The sequence below is a fragment of the Hyaena hyaena genome, unplaced genomic scaffold (genome assembly GCF_003009895.1).
Source record: "Hyaena hyaena isolate Hyena2069 unplaced genomic scaffold, ASM300989v1 scaffold_87, whole genome shotgun sequence".
NCBI classification, from domain to species: domain Eukaryota; kingdom Metazoa; phylum Chordata; class Mammalia; order Carnivora; family Hyaenidae; genus Hyaena; species Hyaena hyaena.
The window spans coordinates 2,373,313-2,392,721 of record NW_024080718.1 but is presented as its reverse complement, the minus strand read 5'-3'; the positions used below and the strand labels follow the sequence as shown (position 1 = coordinate 2,392,721).

Sequence of the window (19,409 nt, the reverse complement as noted above, 5' to 3'; positions counted from 1 at the left end):
TGTTTATAATAAAATCTTACTTTAGAGGCCTTTTAATGATCCTTAAAAGGAAATCACTACAGACTTCAAACTGGTAAAACATCTCCTCTCATAGGCAAATTTTTTATTTTTTATAAATGTCAGTATGGGGTTATTGTAATTATCAGACTCCTAAGTTAAATGTAAACCTTCTAGATCCAGATGATATTTTTGTACTTATATGAGCTATAGTTCATTTTCAGGATTGATTCTAAGGTAGACTTAATACCAATTGCTTTTCATTCTCATCAAATGAAAACATCCCTCATAGAAGTTATAAAGCCCAAACTGACCAGTGTGCAGGATAACAGGATAATCTGTAAACTCAATAAAAGTTACATGCACACTGGGGCACCTGGGTGGCTTAGTTAGTTAAGCATCTGACTTCAGCTCAGGTCATGATCGCATGGTCCGTGAGTTCGAGCCCTGCATCAGGCTCTGTGCTGACAGCTCAGAGCCTGGAGCCCATTTCGGATTCTGTGTCTCCCTCTCTCTCTGCCCCTCTGCCACTCACATTCTATCTCTCTCTCTCCTTCAAAAATAAACATTAAAAAAAATTTTAAGTTACATGCACATATGTAGACTATGCATATGTAAAAAAATATAATTACATCACACCAAATATTTACTACTGTCAATAAAATAAAATAGTCACATTTCAGACCATTTCACAGCATTCTAGGTATGAATGTATGAGCAAAATGTTAAGATTTACTCTCTGAAGAAAGCAAAAGATTTCCTTCTGAAAAAAAAAAGAAAAAGAACTTTAAAATTTTTTTTTAATGTTTTATTTATTTCTAGGAGAGAGAGAGAGAGAGAGAGAGAGAGAGAGACAGCGTGAGCAGGGAGGGTCAGAGAGAGAGGGAGTCACAGACTGAAACAGGCTCCAGGCTCTGAGCTGGCAGTTGGCACAGAGCCCGACACGGGGCTCGAACCCACGAACCGCGAGATCATGACCTAAGCGAAAGTCGGACGCTTAACCGACTAAGCCACCCGGGCGCCCCAAGAACTTTAAATCAGTGAATCTCATCCACTTTCCAGCCCCATCCACTTGCGTAATAGGGCACAGTCCCATAAAAAGTGGGAGAAGGGAGCACATGTGACAACCCTTAAGGGGAGCCCCCAGCTGTGTCTAATACTCTCCAATCGGGGTGTTGACCTTTCACCTTTCTCTTGGGAATCACAGGTTGAACTAGATTTAAACTTGATGGGCAGCTCTGCAATTGCTTCCTCCAATTGAAAATTTAAAATGACTTTGCTTTTGTTTTTAAGTTTATAAATACTTTCACACAAATATCTTTATATCAAGGGGATGTAATATGCCCATTTTCTAGCCCATTTGCTAAGCATCTTTGCTTTGCTTACAAAATGTACCTGCATTAACCATTGCTATAAACTGGTAATGTATGGTGTGGGTGAATCATGGATATAAAGATGTGACTATTCTAAATTCTTTATTACAGCACCATCTAGCCGAAAACCAGGAGATCCTCTTGTCATATCAGATATCAAGAAAGGCAGTGTGGCACACAGGTAAGGAAGGTGAATTTTCTGGTTCATTCCAAGGCATGTCTTTCTTTCTTTCTTTTTTTTTTTTTTTTTTAGGTAAACTCTATCCCCAATGTGGGGCTCAAACTCATGACCCCAAGATCAAGAGTTGCATGCTCTGATGACTGAGTCAGCTGGGTGTTAGGCTTCCTTAATTAAAAAGTAGAAGTGACCCTTTCCACACTCAAGATAGACCTTCCTAATGGATCATTTTCCAGACAGCCGCTGTTAATTGATCATATTCAACATTGCTCATGCAATGACTATGTAGCTCCCCTGCCTTATTTATTTATTTCTGTACCCACTATAGACAATAATCACCTGAAAATATTTGTTAGGTCCTTCCTGAATCTGTCATAGGCTCTCCTTCACTGATCATCTTCCATCCTTCATTTTTCAGCTAAAAGCCTGGAAGTGGTCCCAATTATGAAACACCCCACATGGAAATAATAGCTTGTGGGGGAGCTTTGCTAGATGCCAGAATGTCCTCCCCAGCCAAGCCAGATCGCTGAGCCTCGAACAATGTCCTATTTGGTCCATAAACCATTAAACTCAGGGAGTCTCAAGCTTTCAGTTTCACAGATCAAAAATAGTTTTTAAATGTTTGGGAATACTGATGGAAGACTTAACTTTCTATTGTCCAATTAAGGACTTTAAAAAAAATCCCATCTATTATCACAGTCATTTCAGTAAAGAAATACCCTAATGCTCAAAAAGCAAGAAGGACATTGTATGGGTTTAGGTATATCAGTATCAGCTCAGATGCCATGACAGGGAGACTCACAAACAGACTGGGTCAAACAAGACTGCAGTGTGTCACTCGTGTGACAACTGAGAGGCAGACGGCGGGGCGGGGCTAGGAGAGCAACCCTGCCATCACTTGCTCCGGTCATTGCTGTTTTCTAGCCATGACAGGAGTGAGAGTGGTGCCGAGGGAGTCTGGAGCGTGCATCTTCAAGGAGTGACCCACAAGAAGAGAGGAAATTACGTGCAGGAAAGCAATTAGCAGTCTCTGGCACAGACACAATGCACGAAGAATAGTTCTTCCCGAAACATCACCTTCCTTACAAGTCTGTATGTGTACACATGTATGCACAAACACGTATCCATTCGCATTTTTCTTATTTTGTGATGGACCTTAAACATTTTCAACACACCTGCAGAGGTCCGCCACCAGTGTGAGACTCTCAGTGGCCACCTTGTGGATAGGTGGCATCGAATTCACCCTTTCTCCCTATTGCAGCCACAGTGGGTTTCCCGGTGTGGGTGGAAAGGGCAGGGACACCAATATTCAGACGTCCACCAGGTGTAGCCCGCCGTCTCTCAGCCCTCTGCTGGCACCTGGAACCAGGATGAAAAGGAGAAGCACCAATGTGGAGAAGCATGATGACACCCAGAGTCTGTGAACCCTCCCCATCACCCCCCTTCCTAGAAAACTTACAATTCCTGAGTGAAGCTTGTACAGTTGTCCTGGACTAATTGAAGAAACCATTAAAAAACTGTTGTTGTTGTTTTTGTTGTTTTCAGAGAAAAACAGTTTATTTTTTGTTTTAGGTTTTTTTTTTTAATATAGTTTATTGTCAGGTTGGTTTCCATATAACACCCAGTGCTCATCCCAACAAGTACCCTCCTCCATGCCCATTACCCAGTTTCCCCTCTCCCCCAACGCCCCCATCAATCCTCAGTTTTTTCACAGTATTTAAGAGTCTCTTAGTGTTTGCCTCCCTCCCTCTCCGTAACTATTTTTTCCCCTTCCCCTCCCCTATGGTCTTCTGTTAAGTTTCTCCTGATCCACATATGAGTGAAAACATATGGTATCTCTCTTTCTCTGCCTGACTTATTTCACTTAACATAACACCCCCGAGTTCCATCCACATTGCTACACATGGCCAGATTTCATTCTTTCTCATTGCCATGTAGTATTCCATAATATATATAAACCACAACTCCTTGATCCTTTCATCAGTTGATGGACATTTAGGCTCTTTCCATGATTTGGTTGTTGTTGAAAGTGCTGCTGTGAACATTGGGGTACATGTGCCCCTATGCATCAGCATTCCTGCATCCCTTGGGTAAATTCCTAGCAGTGCTATTGCTGGGTCCTAGGGGAGTTCTATTGGTAATTTTTTGAGGAACCTCCACACTGTTTTCCTGAGGCGCTGCACCAGTTTACATTCTCACCAACAGCGTAAGAGGGTTCCCGTTTCTCCACATCCTCACCAGCATCTATAGTCTCCTGATTTGTTCATTAAAAAAAATGTTTTTAATACTCTGAAATTTGGTGTCATGGCAGCCATCCAAAATAAGACTGGAAAAAAGGGATTTGTTAATAAAATGCAATTTAAGAATAGCTGAAGAACGCCTTTCCCTTTAAAGACTGCCATAATGCTACATTATTCTTAATGCCTCTTAAATGACTGGGGGAAGTGCTCATTAATCATGTGTTGCTGTGCATTTACTAACAGGACTGGCACCCTGGAACTGGGAGATAAATTACTTGCGATAGATAACATCCGGCTGGACAATTGTTCTATGGAAGATGCAGTTCAGATCCTCCAGCAGTGCGAAGACCTGGTGAAGCTCAAAATCCGCAAAGATGAAGATAATTCAGGTACTGATAGCCTTCTTAGTTAAGACTGATTTCTCTAACTGCCCATCTGTCACAAAAGATATTACGTCTTGATGCTTTACATACAACAGCTGGCTAGTGACACTGCAGCAGTGTTTTACATAGTTAAAAGGGTCTTTAAATTGTGTGTTAGAGGGGAGTATGAATTTTAAATAGTGGTGCTTTTAAATTATACAATTAAGATATTTTCGTTATGAAACATTATTGCAACTGTATCAAAATAATGTTTAAAAATGAAAACTAAAGCATCACCCAACACTACCCTAATGCAATGGAACTCGTCATTTTCTAGTTGATATTTGTATTACATAATTAGAGCCATAGTGTGTGTTATACCTTCATAAGCACCACTTTTCAAGCACTTAATATCTATCATTGTTTATTTACTGCCTGTAATGTATTTATCATTTTTCTCTTCCTACTTCGATGGCTTCCAGTTGTTTTACTCTTGTAGATAGTACAGTCACAGACCTCTTTATGTATGGATACCTTTACCCAACTCTTCTTCTTTTGAATTATTTTCTTAGGAAATCTTTTTAGAAGTAGAGCTGCTGAGTAAGAATAGAAAGGAACTTCTCATGATTCCCAATGAGTTTTGTATGATGCCGTTCTCTTTTTTTATTCTCAAGTTAGTTAACATATAGTGTAGTCTTGGCTTCAAGAGTAGAACCCAGTGATTCATCTCTTTCATATCATACCCAGTGGTCATCGCAACAAGCACCCTCCTTACTGCCCATCGCCAACTTACCCCATCCCCACCCCCAACAACCCTCAGTTTGTTCTTTGTATTTAAGAGTCTCTTATGGGAGTGCCTAGGTGACTCAGTCAGTTAAACATCCAACTTCAATTCAGGTCATGGTCTCACAGTTCGTGGGTTTCAGCCCCATGTTGGGCTCTGTGCTGACAGCTCAGAGCGTGCAGCCTGCTTTGGATTCTGTGTCTCTGTTTCTCTCTGCCCCTCCACTCTCATGCTCTGTCTCTGTCTCTCAAAAAGAAAAAGAAAATGTTAAAAAAAAAATTCCATGAGGTAGAGACTTAAAAAAAAAAAAAGTATCGTATGGTTTCCCTTCCTCTCTGTTTTTATCTTATTTTTCCTTCCCTTTCCCTATGATCATGTGTTAAGTTTCTCAAATTCCACATATGAGTGAAATCATATGCTATCTGTCTTTCACTATAGAAATCTTATGAAAGAAATTGAAGACATAAAGAATTGGAAAAATGTTCCATGCTCATGGATTGAAAGTAGGCTGGTGTTTTCTAAAAGGGCTGTATCCATTGGGTAATGTTTCCATGAACACAGCGAGCAGTGCTTCTCAAACTTTAATGGCCTCAGATTCACCAGAAGAACTTGTTAAAACACGGTTCCTGGGCATTACCCCCAGATGATGCCTGAGAATCTGCATTTCTAACAACCTTCCTGGTAATACTACTGTGGTCCAACAAACACAATCTGAGCAGCAGTAGGTCTTTTATCTGATTATGTTAAGAACCTAAAGCTGATTTTAAAAAGTCCATAATTGAAAGATGCCGCTAATGTGGGAAATTACAGAAAATGATCACTATGGATAGCATAAACATTAAACTTAAAATTTTACCAGACTTAGGGGTGAAGCCAACTTCTTTGCTATGATATCATTCTGCTGATCATAGTTACAAGTCTTTTTACTTGTTTGTTTTCCTAGTACATATAATATACAGTTTATGATTTCCAGTTTTGTTTTTGTTTTAATATAGCGAAAATTTAAAGAATATAAAGTAATCTGAATGTTTACTTCATTTAGATTTGTATTTGCCCAGTATTTTCAAGTTTTTCTTCTATAGAATCAACAGTGGATTTTTGCCTAACGACCCCCCTTATTGATTCTTTCCAAAGAATTTGATTTTGTTTTCATAGAACCACTATAACTCATGTTTCATAGGTTATGTAAGACTCATCAAATTACATAGTTACAAACACTAGTAAAACTAACATAAACAAGCTTGGGAATAAACAAAATAAACTAAGAACAACAACAAATTTGTTGACTAAATTTTTAAGCTTACAACTCCGTTGTTAGCAGGAACATTGGTGCACAGAGGCACTAGACACAAAGACCTATTATTCTGGGGCATTCAATGGCATTGAAAGGTACATTTTACAAAGAGGATGGAGAATCACAATTTTAATCCAGTAATGGTTAAAGAGAGAGTGTGTCGGAGGCCGGGTTCGGCAGGTCCAGGGGTGCCTGAAGGATGGACGGTGTCGGCGAGAGAGAGAGTGTGAGAGAGCCCCGAGATCCTTTCTGATCACCAGGCAGGCATCTCTGTCCTGTCGGTTTTGGTGTCTTTATTTATAAGTCAAAAGTTAACATGGCATCAGAAAATGGAATTTTTACAATGGATAGCTCTTTGTGATAAGGTTTTTTGGAAAATGTACAGAAACAGGTTTTACAGAAGTCTTCTTGCAGAACTGCCCCAATTATAGTGAGGTTGAGTAACTAAGAAAATAACAAGGTGTTCACATTTTAATAACACTAAGATTAAGTCATAGGTTTGTAGATACTCTTATTCATCCTCATCACAGCTGCCAGGGTAAGGGAAGGTGTTTGTGGAAAGTAGGCCTTAGGGAAGGGGCTGCTCTACACCATCAGTTAGCAAAGGTGTATGTACTAAATTATCTTCTGCCCTTATCTGTTCCTTTTCTCTAAGTTAGGCTCTTTGTCTCCGGGCAAGACTTGATTTTCCAGTTATATTCTTTACAGCACCGGAGAGCCAACCATACCTTTAAAGAGTTTAGCTTATTTCCCATACATAGAATAGCCTCTTCGAGTGCATTTACCTTTGTGTCTACTTTTATGATTTCTTGAATAGCTAGGGCATGAGAGACATTTTTGGTTAGCTGATTTACATGTTGAGCTGTATGAATATCCTGGACTAATGCAACGGTAGAAACAGAATTGTACATGTAAAGGTCAATCTTTTATGAGTAAGGGTCATTAGCCTGTTCATAGCTCAAGGGAGAGTATGGAGGGAAACAGGACCTTCTGGAGACACGATGTCTGTTCCCATAATCAAAAGAAGAACTTCCCACAATAAGTTCCTTCACAAGGTGCAGTCATCATACCAGGGCCAGAATAAGGGGAGAAGTCACTCCCAATATTGATCAACAAGGTACCTTAGGGGTCAGTGCTCAAGCAGAAATAATTGAGTGGGGGTGGATATCGGTCATCATCTGATTGGCAAGAGACCGTGCAAACTTGCTTTAACCTCACCAGGAGTTTTCTCGACTAGTGGGCTCAGAATGGCTCCCAACAAGAGTGGTCAGAGAGCTTTGTTCCAACCAAAGATGTGTTATTGTCAGTGCTCTAGAATCTTCTATAATTAAGCCATCTAGATCTAGAGTTTGTGGTCCTGTGTTTTTGATTGCTATTCAAAGCCAAAACAAATTGGGGCGCTTGGGTGGCTCAGTCGGTTAAGCGTCCGACTTTGGCTCAGGTCATGATCTCACAGTTCGTGGGTTCAAGTCCCGCGACAGGCTCTGTGCTGACAGCTCAGAGCCTGGAGCCTGCTTCAGATTCTGTGTCTCTCTTTCTCTGACCCTCACCTGTTCATGCTGTCTCTCTCTCTCAGAAATAAATTAAAAAACATTAAAAAAATTAAAAAAAAACACAAAGCCAAAACAAATTGGTAGTTGCATCGATCGTCAGAGTTGTTAAGGATGGTTGTATTCAAATATGTTTTATAAGCAACATTTAAAAATTTCCACTCATTGTTTCTCAAGCAACTGATTTTCTGTACCCACATTTGCATTCTTCTCTTTACAAGCATGCTTCAATTGCACTTTCTTTGGGGGATTTATTGCAAAAAAGGATAAAGCCTCCAGCATCAGTCTGGGCTGTGTGCTAGTGAAGAGGCAACGCTCTGTGGGGAAACCCATTTTGCATGATTTGCCAAGCTAAGCACATCTTAGCCACCTTCCTTGCAGAGTAAAAAACCCAAGCCAGAGATGAATATGTATAATGCTCACAGTTGGCCGTGTTCCCAGTTCCAAAGCCGGGCTGTGCAGACGTGTCAGGGAGGAGGAGTTCCAGAAACAGTAACTTAGCACTTGGAGAGCCAGATCTTACTTTCAATTGCTTCTTTCTTTCAGTTCCTCTTTCCTCCTTTTCACCTTTCTCTCTACAATCCCGATGCCTAATATTATGGTAATTATCATGCTTACTAAGGTGGGGTTTTGTTTTGCTTTTTTTCATTTTTTAGGAGGTCCTATTTTTACTTATTTTTTATTTATTTTTGAGAGAGAGAGACAGAGCACAAGCAGGGAAGGGGCAGAGAGAAAGGGAAATACAGAATCTGAAGCAGGCTCCAGGCTGTGAGCTGTCAGCACAGAGCCCAACATGGGGCTCCAACTTGTGAACTGCGAGATCATGACCTGAGCTGAAGTCAGATGCTTAACTAATTGAGTCACCCAGGTGCCCCAAGGGGGTCCTATTTTTAAAGTTCTAAGTCTTTCTAAAGTTCTAAATCCTTCTATTGAAAACCATGCACCTACCTACAGAAGATAAGACTGTAAATATAGGTGTGAGAGACGTATCTACCCAAACCAGATTTTCTCAAATTGGTATATGAAAATATATACTCATTCAGACATGTTTTTATACCAGACCACTATTTGAAAAATTACCATCTGTTCATTGATTTGGAAGAATTTAAGTGTTCCTATATCCTCTTCCAACATGAGGATGTAAGTACTGTATAATTTGAGTAACTGACTACTCTTTTATTCAGAACAGAGCAAGGAGTGGGGGAGGAAATTATTCAAAATGAGTTAGTTCAGGGCAGACTATGTGGTCATAAAGAGCACATGCTTTAAGATCAGGCCTGAGTTTAAAGTCCAGCTCTGCCACATTTGAGCTATGTGAGTTTGTACCAGCTACTTAACCAGAGATTCAGCTGTATTTCTAGTAATGTAGACACAGTAATACCCACCTTAGGGAACAGTTGTAACTTAGTAATAGAAATATTTCCTGGCACAGTTGGTATTCAATACATGGGGACTATCTTTATTACTATCACATCCTAAAATGCCTTTCTCCACCTTTGTTCTTATCATTCTGCAAGATTTAAATGAATGGAAAGTCGGAATTAATCATTACAAGTCACTGATTTTGGAAGTTTGATACTGCGCTTTATCTGAAATTAAACTGGTGATTTGAATCGTTACCATCCTTGGTCTTCTCAATATTTTAAAATGGTAATATTCAGTATATAGTCTTCACTCCCTAAAATGTTCATATTAATATTAGACTTTCTGTACTCTGGGAGCCTTCCACTTCTTTCCTTAACTATCTGCCCCTCTCAATCCTTGCTGCTCTCATCAGTTACAGAAAGTTTATAACCATATGTGATAGAACTTCTTTTCCTACACTAGCAATACTGCAATTGGGTTTAATAGCTATTGAGCTATTAAAGATGTGAGCACATCTTCCAGTTACACTAATTTCATTGCCCTACCTTGTACCAAACCCAAGGAGATGATAGAACTATTTTCAAAATTGTTAGTCTTTGTGTTTCACTCAGTCATGCCATCAGCATTTATTTGGTGTCTATGAGGTGTTAGGGTCAGCCAGTTCTTAGATTAAAAAAGACACAGTCCCTGCCCCCAAATCAGTCACCACCTTATAGGAGATACAGAAGAAAATAAATAATTAACAATATGATGAATGTTCTACGTGAAAGCACAAAATGTTAAGAGAATATGGAGGCACCCATTTGAGCCTGAGGAGCTCGAGGAAATGTTTCTAACAGCTTTGGTCCTGAAAGTGTTTGGGAAGTGTTATTAGAATTAACCAGAAGACAGTGAGCCAAAGGAGGGGGTCAGAATCCTACTAGCAGATGTAGCTGAAGCACAAATTATGTATACAGACTCAGTAGTAGATGAGTAGAAAGATATACTGAAGCCAGACCATTACGATCCGAACCCTTGTTAAGAAATTCAAACTTAACTCTAGAAGCCATGGAGGCCATTAAAAGACTTAAAGCAGGGGAGGGGCACCTGGGTGACTTAGTCGGTTAAGTGTCAGACTTTTGCTTAGGTCATGATCTCGTGGTTCGTGGGTTCGAGCCCCGCATCGGGCTCTGTGCTGACTGCCCGCTCATAGCCTGGAGCCTGTTTCAGAGTCCGTGACTCCCTCTCTCTCTGACCCTCCCCTGCTCACGCTGTCTCTCTCTCTCTCTCTCCTAGAAATAAATAAAACATTAAAAAAAATTTTTTTAAAGACTTAAAGCAGGGAAGTGAGGCCATAGTATTTGGTCAGTGAGGACGGGTTGCAATTGTTTATTGAAGAATGGGGCATTCAGGAGTCTTGAATCAGCTGTTTCTAGTCCAGCCTCAGGGAGCAAGAGATTAAAATGACTAAGAACTCTAGGCTAGCTTCACAACTGACAAGCTGGGAAATGGGAAAATTAAATTCTCTGAGCATCCATTTCTTCATCTATAAATGTCCATTTAATGCCTACTTCACATGGCTGTTTCAAGGATCAGAGGAGACCATACATGTAAGCACGCAGCAATGATGTGTGGCGCCTAGTAAGGCCCAGTAAATCCTAACTACCAACTGCCAGCAGTAGGATGTTTTTACATTAATCTTAGCTTTATTTTACGATGTCCAAATCTTTTGGAAGACTCGGAATTGTAGGGCTTGCCTCCCGCCCCGCAATATTCAGTGACCATTCTGCCTTCAAGAGCTTTTGCATTTATCGTCTTTCATTACTGCAGTGGGGGAAGCCAAATCGAGCCAGATGGCTCTTGCCTGCGTCCAAGGCTCCAAAACAAGGGCTGTCACCCAATCCCTAGGTCCCCAAAATGCAAATAACCCTCTTGAAATAAAATCTATTGTCTTTCTTTGATTTCATCTAGATCCAATGTAAATGAAGAGGGAGAGAGCAGTAGCTGAGAGGCAACCCTAAAGCAAAACAGTTGAGAATTTGCTTTTAGGAAGAAATAGAGAGAGCCTTCCAAATGCAGCGTGCAAATAATTCCTAAGGGCCTGTCTGCTTTGTATTACTGCCTTTGTGCCAATCAAATATATAGCTGTTAGCGATTTCTCTCTTGATCTAGAGCACCTCTCCTCTAATATAGAGCATGTTTTTAGAGACCATAAATACAGTATTTTACCTCCTTGGGCTCTAATTTGTGTAGAGAAACATTTCCAGGCTACAATTTGTCCTATCCAAACCAAATTACCTTTACACATTTCCAAATAGAGCCTTGTGCACAGATAGCCTTAGTACCAGTGAAATCTGCCCTTCAGAGGTTTGAACTTTCATATTTTTTTCCAGTGATTTCTCCCAGCTTTTCTCCCCCTCGAATCTAGACTGAAGTAGAAGAAAGGCCCCATTACAAGCAAGCAAGAAGGATCCTAGCTGTGCTGGGAGCGGTGGTAGGGGTGGTTTTGGCAAAAAGCTGGTTGCATAAAAGAACCTACAATAGATTTTTAAAAAGGGCGGGGTGGGGGGGTGTCTTCCCTTTCTTCATGCTTGATCTCAGACTAATGGGGTTTTTAAAATATTTATTTATTTTGGAGGAAGTGCAAGCCAGGCAGGGACAGAACAGGGGATCCAAAGTGGGCTCTGTGCTTACAGGCTAACGGCAGAGAGCACGATGTGGGGCTTGAATTTATGACCCGAGCTGAAGTCAGATGCCCAACTGACTAAGCCACCCAGGCACCCCTCAGAGTAATGGTTCTCAAACTCTAGTCAGAATCACCTAGAAGGCTTATTAAAACTCAGATGGCTGGGTTCCTCCCCTTGACTTTGGGATTCCTATAGGTCTGAGGTGAAGAGGATGTGTATTTCCTTTTTTTTTTAATATTTATTTATTTTTGAGACAGAAATAGAGCATGAGCAGGGGAGGGTCAGAGAGAGAGGGAGACACAGAATCCAAAGCAGGCTCCAGGCTCTGAGCTGTCGGCAACAGATCCCGATGTGGGGCTCGGACCCACGAAATGTGAACTCTGAGCTAAAGTTGGACGCTTAACCAACTGAGCCACCCAGGTGCCCCCAAGAATGTGTATTTCCAACAAGTTCTTAGATAAAGCTGAAGTTCCTAGTCCTAAGACTACAGTTTGAGAAGCACTGTCACAAAGCAACATAATGTGGAGACTTATTTTATATCTATATATCTATATAGATATATCTATATACACATATACATATATATACATATATATGTATAAGAATAATCACTAATATAAAGATATTCCAATTCTCCTCTCTGACACTCAACAACTCCTTGAACTCCGTTGGTACGCTATTTTGATAAGGGTTTATTCTCTCAGGCCTTTTCTCCAAGAAACGTAGCCATACTCCGTAAAATGCATTCCATCGCTTTTAGTTGAAGTGAACTTTGATTGACCTGTACAGTTATGCATTCCAAAGGCTCTCTCCCAAATCCAGACCCCCTGTTTGGTCACAGAAGCAGCTGCCATTATGGATTCGAGCCAGATCATGTTCATTTGGTTAAACAGGCAACACTCAAGAAGCCCTAAAATAACACTGTAGATAAGTAATGCTGCAATTTTGCATCTGTTCTGTGGTCCCATTAATTTTCTTAACTAGAGCTGAGCAGAACAAACAAGTAGGCTGGCCCCCTTTCATGTCTTTCGCTAATAGTTGTAAACCTTCTGTTGCGATATAAAAGCTTCTTATAATATCATTAACATCTGTTTGGGCTCACTTTGAAACTTACTGGCGATCCTGCATTTTTCCTTCTCAGAAAGTTTTGTTCTGGCTAAACACTCCAGTTGCTCCTTTCTAAGCTGGAGCAGCCTCAAGGGGAGAGGGGGTTGGAATGCTTCCACCTCCAAAATGGTCTGAGCATAAATGGCAGTTATCACCCTCCTAAGCTGTAGGACCTCACAACTGCCAGTTGGGCTGAAGCCCGAGAAGGCAGATGGAGTGGGAAGTGCAGCCTGAAGCTGACTCAGACACTGTCAGCACGATAGAGGGAGGATGCTCTAGGTTTGCCTGTCCCCGTGGTGGCAACCCGGGTCTTACTGTCACTCTCTGAGTGAGCCTTAATTGGGTTTACATCACCTGCGGAAGAAAACTAGACCTCAGAGAAGCAGGGACAGTGACTCACAAAGCTCTCTTACAGACCTTGTCCCTTGGAACTGTAACTCAAGCTAACAACATCCACTCGTCCCCTCGCTCATTTGTCCAGCCATTTACCAAAGTCCCCTGGGTGCCAGACATTGTTCTGGGGATATGAAGACAAAACGTCTGCTTTCAAGGTGATCCTATTCGAGTGGTGGAGACAAGTAGAGAAATCATTCAAACACAGAGTGAAAAGTATATACTAGAACATGCATTCTTGATGGGGGCAAATAGTGGTTCTCAGGGAGTAAAGAATCATAGACATTACATTACAATGGTTTGTGGACCTTCAAAGCTCAACCCTACCTGACTGAATCCATTCCTTTATATTTAATTTCTCTTGTCATGGAGAATTTAAATTTAATTTAATGTTTCTCCTTGACGAGGGGAACAAGAATTAAGAGAAGTTGAGAACACTGGAAGAATACGCAGGAGCTATGAGATCTCCTGGAAAAGCCGCTGGCCCCCGTCTGGTAACCAGGAAGTCTTCCTGAAAGACAAGACCCATGAGCCAAGTCTCAAAGTAAGATTAGAAATTCTCCGGAGAAAGAAAGGCATTTGTCCATAGGGAGTAATACATGCAAGGGTAACGATGTTAGAAAAGCACTTTTCTAACTACACTTTAAGGAACTATGGGTGGTTCAGTGAGGAGAGAAGTTAGGAGATGGGACCTCAGTGGGAGTGGGGGCATGGCCCTCGGGGGACGAGAAGGATCCAGCTCAGCTCAAACAAAGATGTTGTATTTTATTCTCAAAAGAATTGGGGAACTACAGAAAACCTTCAAGTAAGACAGTAACATATTCAGATTTATGCCTTAAAAATATTCTGGGAAGGAAAGAAAAGGAATTGTTTATTGGCAGCGCCTGTGAAAATAGGTGTGAGGGAGGGGCAAAGGCTGGAGCCCACCTAGGGAAATAATTTAGGACGAAACCATTGCTGTGAAAAACAGGGCATAGCCAAGGTGGGGGCGTCTTCTAGAGCGAGTGGCGGTGGGAAGTTCTGGGAACATAGCCTGGTGGACAGATGGCTCCTAAGGGTCTGGATGAGACTGCGTACAGGCAGCCACCACCATCTATGAAAGTAAGGAAGCCAGACTAATTAAATAATCGTTTACTCAAGGAATCCAAGAACGTTTTCTAAGGGAATTAACATCTTTTTTGTTTGTTTGTTTGTTTGTTTGTTTGTTTAGGTAATCTCTACACCTGACATAGGGCTAGACCTCAAGACCCTGAGATCAAGAGTTGCATGCTCCTCCAACTGAGCCAGCCAGGCACCCCAATATTTTCTCATAAAAAAATTTTAAGGGCTCCTGGGTGGCTCAGTTAGTTAAGCATCCGACTTCAATTCAGGTCACGATCTCACAGTTTGTGAGTTCCGGCCCCATGTCGGGCTCTGTGCTGACAGCTCAGAGCCTGGAGCCTGTTTCAGATTCTGTGTCTCCCCAGCTAGCACTCTGTCTCTCTCTCTCTAAAAAATAAACATATAAAAATTTTTAAATAAATAAAAAACAATTTTATTATGAAAACTTCAAATATATTTTTTAAATGGAGAAAAATGGTGCAATGAACCATCATACACCAGCTAGCATCAACAGTTATTAACTTAGGATCAATCTTGCTATACAGCTCCACTCTCATCTTAATTTCCCCACCCCACCAACACACTGAATTATATTGGGCAAATTCTAGACACCTGTCATCCCATCTTGTAAATATTATTAATGTATCTATAAATGATGCTCTTTTAAAGGATTTCTAAAAGATATAATTCCATATCATCACAGTTTAAAATATTAGCAATAATTCCTAACATCATCCAATATTCAGTGTGCCATTTCCTTGATTTTCTTACACATACATGTTTGTGTGTGTGTGTGTGTGTGTGTGTGTGTGTGTGTGTATCATTAGGTACCTAGGTAGGTAGATAGAGATAGATAAATTGATAGATGGTAGATAGATAGATAGATAGACAGACTGACAAATTGATTTTTTTAAAAACAGTTTTAATTTGGGTACAAAAAGATTTACTTATTGTTTTTGGTTGTAATGTCTCTCCTTTCTGATTTTTCTTTCTGACAATTTATTTAATGAAGAATTCAGAAATCAGCTTCTATTTCTGTCACAATCTAAATCTAGCCTCACTTCTTTCCATCCCAACATGATAGATAACAGGAATGTGTCCTTCCTCACTAAAATACTGCCATTTTTTTAACTGTGATCCCCATCACTATTTAAACTCATTGACTGCCTTAAGAATTGATGACCTGTTATTGTGAGGCCTCAGCTGCCTAATTTAAAATGTGCCTACATAAAGTGGCCTGTTTTAAACCCATTCATTCCATTTCTGGTGTTACTTTTTGTCATGTGAGTTGCAAAACTGTTAAAAACAAAACAAAACAGAAACCACCCAGGGCACTCACTGTGGGTTGCCTAAAGAATGAGTGACCTCCAACCAGTTTCTCCGCCTTCTCCCAGTGAGTGGGACTGCACCCAAACCCCACTTCCTATAGACTAGTGGACTGAAGTTTTAACTGAAACTTCCCACAGGTTCATGGGTTCTGGTACTAGACCTCTGTCATTTCCCACAACTCCCATAAAGCACTGGTGGCCAAATCCAGAATGCTTGGTGCCCATTGACAAAGTGGTGTTCTGGCTCGCCCTGTATGGGACAATAGTAAAGGGTCAGAGTCTTTCCACTGACATAAACACCCACACTGAAGGACGAGTAGATTGTCTGAGGGTGACTAATATTCAGTTATGCCAAGGTCTACTAATCAAATGACGCACCTCGAATTCTATCCAGAATATAGTTGGTAACACAGCCTACAAAGTACCTGTAATCTATCCATTAATACTTTATTTATGTCAAAGCCAGCTCTGAAGGATGATGATATATCATAGTGTCAAAATTTTAGACTCTGTACAGCACTGTAGCCTCCTGCTTCCCTCGGCAGCTCCTTAGCTATGATCACCACCTTGTTGGCCGCCACTCAGGTAGAAGCCTGCAAGTGGTTCGTGAACCATCAAACAGCTATTGAGGCTGGATGTGGAGGCTTCTCGTCTTCCAATATAAATTGGAGTGTAATACTGAATATTTTTATATCGTAAGAGGTTGATCTAAACATTGCAGTGTATGGTAGATGGCCTTTAATTCTCTATGCATGGAGCTTATTAGGAGTAGAGTCCCAAGGAAGTAGACGGGATGGGTACATTCCAGGAGTCCCCATCTATGGCAGGAATGAAGTAAACACTGGCAGGAGAGAATATATCACTTCCTATGCTACTCTTAATAGACCTTTCATTTTATGCTCATTGTAATTGTTCATTGTATGCACAGATAATTGAATTGTTAATTCAAGGTTTTCTGTGCCTCCTTATTTCAGGGTTTCTTGTCCTAAATGAACAGCTGCTCATTGCAGAAATGTGACTGTGGTAATGCTTAACTCTGATACAGTCCAGACTGTAAAAGCTGACTCTGTTAAAGTAGCTACTGGACCATTTCATTGTATCCTTAGGTACAGAAATGAAACAGCTCCTTCCTTACCCATTCACAGCTCCCAGGCTCAAGGAATAAAACGAGAAATGCTCAAGAACTTTAAGCATGTCATAAGCAAATAAAAACACTTTGAAATCTGAGACTGCATGTTTGTAATCCTGATGCAGTCAAAACACCCAGTGACATTGAAGGTGTCCCATGATGTCTTGCAGGCCAGTGCTATAGGCAGACTGCATCAACAGATGGTTTCCTTCATACTAATGTTAAATAGTAAAAATTAGTTCATGGCAGTATGGCAGCCTGGCATATGCTTCTGAAACATGATTTGCATGGCTCTTCATCTCTAGAACAGAGGAGAGAGAACCATTCAAATCACTACTTTAATGCCTGTGAATTTATCAATAGGATTGACGTTTTAAGATACAATCAGTGGAATGATGTGTAAGAGATTCTAGATTTCTAAGCCAACTTCTCTAAGCCCCACTTAGCCATGTATATGTTGAAGTTTGCTCCAATCCTGAGTAAAATCTCTATATTGAAAGTTAGCTTGCTTGTAAAGGCCTGGAAATAGAATGGCCTGACCAGATCTCTTCTTCACTGCATGACTCTCTGCTCCCTCATTGCTTCCTCAGCCATGTGCTCATGCCATAGGTATTTATCCTACACAAGTGCCGGGCAAGCACTGTACTAAGTATGGACACAGTCCAAAGGGTCTGCAGTGCCAGGTAGGTGAGTCACTCACTAATTTAAAACAGAGGTCATTTGGCAGTGCACCCCTTCCCTGACACTAATTGTAACCACATCCCTGTATTAGCATGTGATATCCTAAGGAGATTCTACTTCCCCAAATAATTATTTCCTGAGACATAATGCTTTAACGATGATGTTTTGAGTTTCTTATTTTATGTATGAATACATGTGTTGTCTTACTTTGCTTTTTCCAAAGAAACCAATTATGACTCTCTGGCATTTATTGCAGATGAGCAAGAAAGTTCCGGAGCAATTATTTACACTGTGGAGCTTAAGCGCTATGGGGGGCCCCTTGGCATCACAATTTCAGGAACTGAAGAGCCGTTTGATCCTATAATCATTTCAAGCCTCACTAAAGGGGGATTAGCTGAAAGGTAAAATTTCAGGAAAATGCTACAATTACCTGTGTCTGAGATGGGTTTCTGTCCTCACAGCTGCATAGAAATATGCTCTCCTCTTCTGCTTGGTTATCTGTTGACTTTTTCAGATCTGCACAAAGAATTGATTTCAGAGCTTGAGAACTCTCAGGCCAAGCTCTGACTTGACTTTGAGGGGCATCTTACCGGCAATAACAGACATCATGGGCTTAGCATTGATATTACCCTCTGGAAATGTATAGACTTGACCACAGTCAACTGGAGGTGGATTTATATTGTGTCCATTTTGAGAGAAGACTGAAGTTCAGGGAGGTTAAAAGGCTTGTCCAGTTCAATTCCGCAAACATTTACTGAGCCTCTATTACCTGACAGGTGCAAGGTTTGGCTGCTGTGTTTTCCAGAGAGGATGACAGAGGCTTTGTCTTCAAAGATTTGGGGAAACAAAGTGTAGTGACCCATCTTCATAATGTCTTGTAATTTAGCATGTCCATTTGCTGTTTTGGCAATGATGCATGCACACACACACACACACACACACACACACCTCCCGTTAAACTGCTTCTCTTTCTGAGAGATGATATGGTGCATATTCCAAACAACATAACCAGATCTTTCCTGCGGCGATCATGCTCAGGGATGCACACACATCATTCATGCTGACACAGATAATGGTTTGCAAAATAGAGATGTAGCACTGCAGAATTTTGGACCTGCCAGGCACCCTGGAAATCAGCTCCCCCAACATCTTCATCTGGCCGATGAGGGCACTGAGGCAATCAGACCCTGTAGGAATGTCATGGTCTGATGTTGACAGAGACGCCTACGAGGTGGTGTTCTTCAGATATCGTCTTTTCCTAGCTTCCCCTGCTAGAGAGATAGTCCCAGGTATCTCTGTTAGGGAGACAAGAAAAGATTAATATTGATCTGATTCAGCAACCTACTGGTCAAGTGTTCTTTAGTTTACAACACAGATCTTTCATTAAACTGGAGATCCTTTATGAAAGAGTTAAGTGATCTATTTTTTTTTTTCAAAGAAAAAATTTCCTTGAGAGTAAATCCATTAGTAGACTCGTTAAGCAGGCCCTCATAACCTGTGTGACCCATGCCACTTCTGCTATCCCAGTGCTGCTGCCCAGGGTCCCAGAAACAGGCTATGGTCAGAGCACTCAACCTCAAGCAGCCTGTGAGGTGGGCCACTTCCTTCACTCAGCGTGCTTAAACTAAGCCAGTACAGTAAGATGCTAGCGCTTGGAGAGAGCGGAGTGCTTATACCATCCCTGAGTTTGAATGCTCATGGACCTACTATTTCCCCACCTGGTGCTTCCAAAGATGGATATGGTGAACATCAGAATTATAAATTCCAACCTACCTGTTCAGAATTGGGTGAGGACGGAAAGAGGAGAGGAAAGGCCAAAGGTTTATTAGTTCATCGATCAATAAATTTTCTTTTTCCGTCT

The 19,409-nt window shown here is 41.0% G+C and overlaps 1 protein-coding gene across 1 annotated transcript in view; it reads left to right on the top strand.

The window, feature by feature from the left end:
- The window catches only part of GRIP1 (glutamate receptor interacting protein 1), a 224,165-nt gene that overhangs the window by 163,121 nt on the left and 41,635 nt on the right, over positions 1–19,409 (top strand). The window contains exons 16-18 of the mRNA XM_039234294.1: positions 1,482–1,551; positions 4,032–4,177; positions 17,805–17,949. Coding sequence (XP_039090225.1) covers positions 1,482–1,551; positions 4,032–4,177; positions 17,805–17,949 — 361 coding nt within the window. The remainder of the gene's footprint in view (positions 1–1,481; positions 1,552–4,031; positions 4,178–17,804; positions 17,950–19,409) is intronic.